This window comes from Drosophila ficusphila, unplaced genomic scaffold (genome assembly GCF_018152265.1).
Source record: "Drosophila ficusphila isolate 14025-0441.05 unplaced genomic scaffold, ASM1815226v1 contig_414, whole genome shotgun sequence".
In the NCBI taxonomy this organism is placed as follows: Eukaryota; Metazoa; Arthropoda; class Insecta; order Diptera; family Drosophilidae; genus Drosophila; species Drosophila ficusphila.
In genome coordinates this window covers 1,880,736-1,887,423 of record NW_025064328.1, presented here as the reverse complement: position 1 = coordinate 1,887,423, position 6,688 = coordinate 1,880,736, and the positions used below count along the sequence as shown (strand labels likewise).

The 6,688-nt window shown below is 40.8% G+C and overlaps 1 protein-coding gene and 1 long non-coding RNA gene across 8 annotated transcripts; both read right to left on the bottom strand.

Annotated features, from left to right (window-relative positions):
• Window positions 1-418: 418 nt before the first annotated feature.
• Window positions 419-1,877, bottom strand: LOC108094786. 6 transcript variants are annotated; one of them, XR_001771572.1, is made up of 5 exons: window positions 1,538-1,877; window positions 1,354-1,486; window positions 1,242-1,295; window positions 990-1,071; window positions 419-938 (listed from the first exon to the last, which is right to left on the bottom strand). It is a non-coding gene; the product is annotated as an uncharacterized LOC108094786 (long non-coding RNA). The 6 variants fall into 6 exon arrangements; XR_001771576.1 differs by having other exon boundaries at window positions 419-934; XR_001771573.1 differs by having other exon boundaries at window positions 990-1,067.
• Window positions 1,878-4,146: 2,269 nt separating this feature from the next.
• Window positions 4,147-4,821, bottom strand: LOC108094816. 2 transcript variants are annotated; one of them, XM_017195587.1, is made up of 3 exons: window positions 4,537-4,821; window positions 4,353-4,485; window positions 4,147-4,294 (listed from the first exon to the last, which is right to left on the bottom strand). In XM_017195587.1, exons 1-3 carry the CDS (start codon window positions 4,786-4,788, stop codon window positions 4,194-4,196), a joined length of 486 nt encoding a protein of 161 aa, XP_017051076.1. In that variant the 5' UTR covers window positions 4,789-4,821; the 3' UTR covers window positions 4,147-4,193. The 2 variants fall into 2 exon arrangements, with proteins under 2 accessions (XP_017051076.1, XP_017051077.1); XM_017195588.1 differs by having other exon boundaries at window positions 4,555-4,821.
• Between the last annotated feature and the right edge of the window lie 1,867 nt (window positions 4,822-6,688).

The following is a 6,688-nucleotide window of genomic DNA, read 5'->3' as shown; positions in this document are numbered from 1 at the left end:
AACTTAATCCCCGGATTTATTATCTCGTGTTCCAAGAACCGGACTCTTGCGGCGGGAAAACAATTTCAGTAAGAATTCAAATGACAAGTCAACAAGTATTCCGGTGCCTAATGCATTTAGGGAAACCGCGCGCCATTTGTCAAAACATGTCATTGCGGCGGAAAACAATTTAACAACATTTAACCAAAGAGCCAAGTCGGCCAATCAACATAAATTTAAAGCTCAGTCGGCCGGCTAAAACGACCAAATGGCCATTTGTGCGGCCGAAAAGTGAAAGTCTAATGTGGTTCAACTGCTGCTGCGAATGCGGACCTGGATCGCCACTGCCTTCTGGTACACATACAGCCCATGTCCGAGTCCACATGTCCTCCCCCGCCTCGCTTAGTTGAGTTGAGCTTGTAATTTTGTGCCGAAAACTTTTATTACGATAGGATTTGTTTTGGCCTGGCCCGGCCAGTTGCCAGTTGCCAGTTAGCCGCCAGAGATCGAAATGCAAATGGCCGAGACAAGCGGCCGGGCATTTTGTTAGACAGAGCGCCCAAGTGGGGTCGACGGGCTGCCAAATCAGGTTGAGGCGGCTGCTTTGCATACTGTGCTATGCCCAAAACGCTCCAGTTATGTCAAGAGGGAAATAAAAGCACGCGGCGGGGCCCAGGCCAAAACATGAGGTAACTCGGCGGAAAATTTCATGCCGGCAAAGCAGGGAAAAGCGCTGCGTATTTTCCGCAACGCCTTGTAGAGCTAAGTGTTGTACATGTCCGCCGGCCGCAGACATCGCAATCGTAATCTGTCTTGCTGGACCAAGTCTTTCCTCATCCAAAAGTATTTGCGTCTACACACGAGGGTCACTGGCAAAGTTTTGTAAGTTTCTCCAAAATTCACAAGCTATTTAAGCCATCAAGCAACTGTTTCCATTGATATAATGCAATTTGACCTTCCTTAGATATTATAATTAATATAAAATGCAATTGTCAAATTAGTCAACTTACTTAATTGATTTTGTATTTTGTTTGGATTAAGCACTGACTACGAATTTAGTGTAAGCAAATCTTGGACTCTGGAATTTTCTTTCTGAAAGAAAAGATCACATAAAGAAGCAAAAAAAATTGTTGGCCAAATAAAATGTTTAAACGATTCTTCTCAACTTGCAAATACACAAAATTAATTCATAAACGATAATTTAGATAAATAATGTCAATATTCTACATGTATTAATGACACAGATGTTTTCCTTCTTGTACCTTTCAATTCATGATAAAAGGAATAAGCGATCAGATCGATATACATCAGAAGCACTGTGAATAGTAGTTTGGTTAGAAATAGATGCCCACTAGTGAACTGAAGTTTTCTTACAAAATGGTAATAAATACATTACAGTGCTTTCAAAATTAATACCAAAAATTATGGCAACCAGCAAATAAAAGAATTTCACAGATAACGGAATAATATGTCCCAGCAAAAATAGTAAAATAGGCCAGGTTTTCCTCTATAAAGGAAATGCATAAGAAAAGTTTAGTTAAAGTCGATTCATAATTACCAAATAGGCTCCAATTACCAAAAATGAACTTATTAAGCTCAATAAGATAAATACTGTGCCCAGCACCAAAAAAGGATATGTTTCCTTGTCGTATCTCTGAGTTCTTACATTAAATTTCGCTTTCGTAGAATGCTTCTCTTGGTAATACATAAGATATGTAAATAGTGAATAGTACAATACCAGCCATATACCAGCTATAAAGCATCCTTCGCGCAGGTTGAAAAAATAGCAACAGCTTACCACTCTTACCATTTTAGGTCTCTAAAATTTTGACTTTTCATAGAATGCCAGTTGGGTCGGGCAAAATTGAAATAAAAATATTATAAGCTCATAAAATGCCATAAAATCAAATCTGACATATATTACTTTTATAAAATTCAAAATTTGAAAAAAAAAGAATCGGAATTCAAGTAAACTTTAAAACATGATAAACTCCCATTCAGCTCATACCGAAATTTCCCAATCTCTCCCACCAACTCAAATTGCAGATCATAAATCTTGGGCTCAACTCCGGCCAGCAGAAAAGTGGCTGCGAATTTGATTTGACATATCAATAATTTATAACAAAATTATAGTTTGCATTGCCAAGCCTCGAACACAACCACACACACACAAGCACACACACAAATACCGAATCACCGGAACTGCTGCCGGCTGGTAATTACCACCAAAAAGCTGGCCATAAAGTGTCGGCGTTGGTCGGAATATCGGCGGGACTCAATGACTTTTCTGCCGCTGTGCGCTCTCCCGCTCCACAATGCGTCGATTAAAATCGGTGTTAAAATTTGTGCAACCGAGTTTTTATGTGATTTCTATCGACAACAGCGGTAACAAGTTTAGCCAGATTATTTCTGATGTTGCCTGCATTTGTTGGCCGGCCATTTTCGGCGTCTGTTCACGTGTGTAATTGTGGCTAAACAAGCAATTTATTGGCCCCCCGATTGGAAATTGGCAAATCCTCTGTTATTAATGGAGAACCCAAGCCAACGGCCGATGGGAACATTTTCGTATTATTGTCTATCTGGCGCTTTCCCATTTTCCATCGGGCACCTCGTTTCGAACCGAATAAGGCAGCCAAAAATGTATTGCCATCTGACCGAATCGAGTCCGTTCCTCCGAACCGACAAACTACCGTTTGCATGGGGGCTTTATTAATAGAAATAAATCAAGTTTTGTGCACAGACATCAATTAGCCGCAGAGCCCCGGCGAAATCCAGAGCCGGCATCCAACCCACTGGCGTCAGATACAAATGTATCTGTATCTGCACAAGCTTGTTGCCGCCGCCGCTGCTGCTGCTGCCGCTGCTGCTGGTTGGTGTTGGCCCGTTCGTGTAACAGCCGCCACATATGTTAATAATTTGCAAAATGCATTTGTCTGGCGATAACAAGCAGGTGATACGGCACCTGAAATCTGTCAGAGACACTCCCATCCAGCCAATCGAACCGAGTCCCTTGATTCCGCTGGCGCCGCCAGTTTTGCTAGCAATTAGCGCACTCGGATACGAATTCGGACTCGGATCCGGCCTTATCGCGACTTATGAAGCTATCAGAGCGCAAGGCTGCGACGATACGACCCTGTCATAAGTCAGAAATGAAACCCGAGCCCCGAACGAACGGAACCCCAATCAATGTGGAGAAGCTGCCTCCATTAGATAAAAATGCACTGGGCCATAGATAAAGCCTTAAACGCAGCGATCCATTCGCTCGATAAGTCCGCAGACAGCGGCTAATTCATAATTCTCGATGTGGGTTTTTTGGGTCCTGCACGGAAAGAAATTCTGATCGGAAACTATTTAATATTTCTAATTCGGTTAAAAACAGGATTTTTGGGGAATAGAAAACAATATAGTTCGATACTATTTGTACTTGTTTTAGTACATGCTATATTCATATAAAATATTTTGACCTTTATCCACTTTTATTTATACTTTATTCTTAATTTAATGTTTTAAGTATATATAACATTTTTGATCTTTTCAGTAATTTAGCTTGGTTTGAGGTACTTTTTTCTCTCTGTGCGCCAGCAACATTGTTGCGCAGGCGTAACTCGAAACCAGAAGGGACATACTCGTAAATCGCCAGCCGGGAAAGGGAACAAAACCAAAAGCGTACACAGAACGAGCGCAGCCGAAACAAAAATTTCTGGTTTTTATTTCATCGCGCAGCGCAGAGAGGTAGGGCATATTTTTTAATTTATATTTCGTTAATTTTTATATGAAGAGTTGACATCCAGACGCACCGTTCGTTCTGGGCCCGATATCTTCTCGTTCGTCGCCATCAGCAGCCGCATGCCGTCTTCGTTTTGGCCGTTATCGCCCGTTTAGGCAACGCCGCTGGGAGCTCAGGCTCCAACTTCAACTCCAACTCCATCTCCAACTCCGATTCCAATTCCGAATTGGGCCCCGGCTCAGGCCGCAACTCCCATTATGATAAATCATTTTTGTTTTTATTTCTTGACATGTTTTCCTGCTCTCAAGTCAGCCAACCTTATCGCTGTCTTATGTGTGTTCTACCGGAAAAAGAAGTATGTGATTTTAAGTCACATAAAAACGCATAAAAATGTTCAGCCGAATAAAATGTTCAAATGATTCTTCTTAGCGAAAATGATTCTTCTTGCACGAAATTAATTTATTTATGATTATTTCGCAAAATAATGTCAATATTCTACATTTATTACTGAAACAGATATTCGCTTCTTTGAACTTCTCAACTCTAGCCAATAGGAGACAACTAACAGATCGATGTAGAGCAGAAGCACTGTAAATAGTAGTTTGATTAGAAACATATATCTGCTAATGAACTGGAATTTACTTACAAAATGGAAGAAAATACAGTACACAGCTTTCAAAATTAATGCCTAAGAGTAAAGCCACCAGCAAATAGTATAATTCCCCAGATATCGGAACAATCTGTCCCAGCAAAAACAGGAAAACAATCCATTTTTTCCTCTATAAAGGAAGCGCATAAGAAGAGTTTTGTTAAAGTCAATTCAAAATTACCCAATAGGCTCCGATTACCAAAACTAAACTTAACACGGCCATTCCAAAAAATGAAATGATCATCACCCAAAATGAAGTTGTTTCCTTTTCGAATTTGTGAGTTTCTTCGTTAAGTATCGCTTTCGTAGAACGTTTCAATTGGTAGTACATGAAGTATGTGAACAATGAGTAGTAAAACATCAGCCATACACCAGCTATAATGGATCCAACGCGCAGGCTAAAATAATAGCAACAGCTCACTAGTATTACCATTTTGATGTCTCCACAATTTTGACTTTTTTTAGAATGCAAGTTGGATTGGGCAAATTGAAACAAAAATCTTACAAACTTAACCCCTTTGATTTACAATTATAAGCTGATTTCACGTGCAACGAAATTAGGTTACAAGTGCCAAATACGTTGACCCCGTAGATTAAGTAACGTAAACGAACATTTAGGAATTCGCTTTTAACTGCCTTATGATTCATGCGGTGAATCGACCCACCGACCACTGGATTCGAGACAATTTAAAGACCAAACCTGAAACGAAAATAACTGATAGTATCGCGGCGAAACGAAATGCCATAAAAAAGACCAGAGCAGCTCCTCTCGGTGCGAGTGAGTTTTTGCAAAAATTAAGAAATTCATAAGTTCCCTGGGTTCCGCTGAAAGATTTTATGTGATTCGACTGGCAGAGGATGCAGATGCGTTTTCGTACGTGTGGCAAAGAGCTGCAGGCAGAGTTGAGATCCCGATGCAGATTAAGATTCGGATTCGAATTCGGATTGGGATGGGGATGGCGGAAGAACTTGTTGAGCTCGGTGAGTTGTGGCCATAAAAAAATACAAAAGATCTGCCATTCCATTCAATGGCTTGGCTTCGATATACAAATCTGTCGCCCCCACGAAGATTCGGTCGGGCAAAATGCATGGGCGCACTTCGGCACAGTGCTAATGTGACACTAAACTGATGTAATAAAAAATCCGCTTATCGCGCTAACAAAGCCCCCAAAGCAGGCCCAAATAAAAAACTAAATACCTTTGAGACTCCGTCGACAACAATATGAAATTTCATACCGACTGACAGGTCAGCCCACGAACACAAAGAGCGCTGAATGGGAAAAGAGTGAACCGAAATCAAATCGAATTTCAAAATAGAGCCAAGGCTTCAATGGGCGATAGAATAGAAGAAGTCGTCGAATTACGAGTGACTTTGATATTCTGCTGTCAGGTGTCCAATTCGAATGTCAATGTCGCCCTGCTTGTCCCCAGAAACTTGGAACTTGGCCTCCCTCGTATGGAAAAAAAAAGCAAACAACGTTGAGCAAAAAAGAAAAAAAACAACAAAAATGTTAAAATTATTAAGGCAAAGCAATATTTTTGTAATTTCTCTCCGATCAACGAGGAGGAGGCGGAAGAGGGGGCGGGGCTGTGCACCGCACCTCAAACGCGGATGGCGGAGAAACTTGTTTCGAGTACTCCGGGTCTCTCCATTCGACCATCGACCATCGATCAACTTCGAGTGCCCGTACTTCAATTATGCGTAATTTAAAAGAAATTAATGTCGTGCAAGAAATTACTTTTCGGTCTTTGGTTTTTGGCTCTTTCTCCGCATGCTTTTTCATATATATATTTTTTTGGGTAAAGACAACATTTAAGAGCGGCAGACGCGCAAAATGTATAACTGCGCTCATGTACGGGCCACATAATCATAATATTTATAGTATTGGCATTAAATGCCGGTCGCGCCCAAAAACCACAAATTGGAAAGGAAAAAATTACTTCTTTTGTGCCGGGGATAAAATCCCGAAAATTCCTCAATTAATGTTCATACCTGAAAATGTTTCTTGGGGCCACGAAATATTTGGTAAAGTTTTCTCCTCACTAAAATAACTTAACATTTAAAACAGTTGAGTTGATAAATTGTCAAAGTGGGAAATCAGCTATAAAATCAAGAAAAATCCTTATCCGAAATCGGAGAAGAAGAATTTGGCCCACGGGTGGCAGTCAGCATTTTTCTCCCTCACATGGCCATATCTCAATCTGGCCATTTCTCATCCCGGTGGCCAACTCGATTGCTATACTTGTTGGCTTATTCCCGAAAAAAGCGAAAAGAAAACAACAGCTACAGCGGCATAACCCTCAATTACGATATATATTTTATGAGAGCACTC

Coding starts and splice junctions, on each gene's coding strand:
- LOC108094816 (XM_017195587.1), bottom strand. CDS start 4,788: ATGGTAATACTAGTGAGCTGTTGCTATTATTTTAGCCTGCGCGTTGGA. Junction 4,486..4,536: donor TGGTAATCGGAGCCTATTGG/GTAATTTTGAAT, acceptor CTTCCTTTATAG/AGGAAAAAATGGATTGTTTT. Junction 4,295..4,352: donor ACTGTATTTTCTTCCATTTT/GTAAGTAAATTC, acceptor TACTATTTACAG/TGCTTCTGCTCTACATCGAT.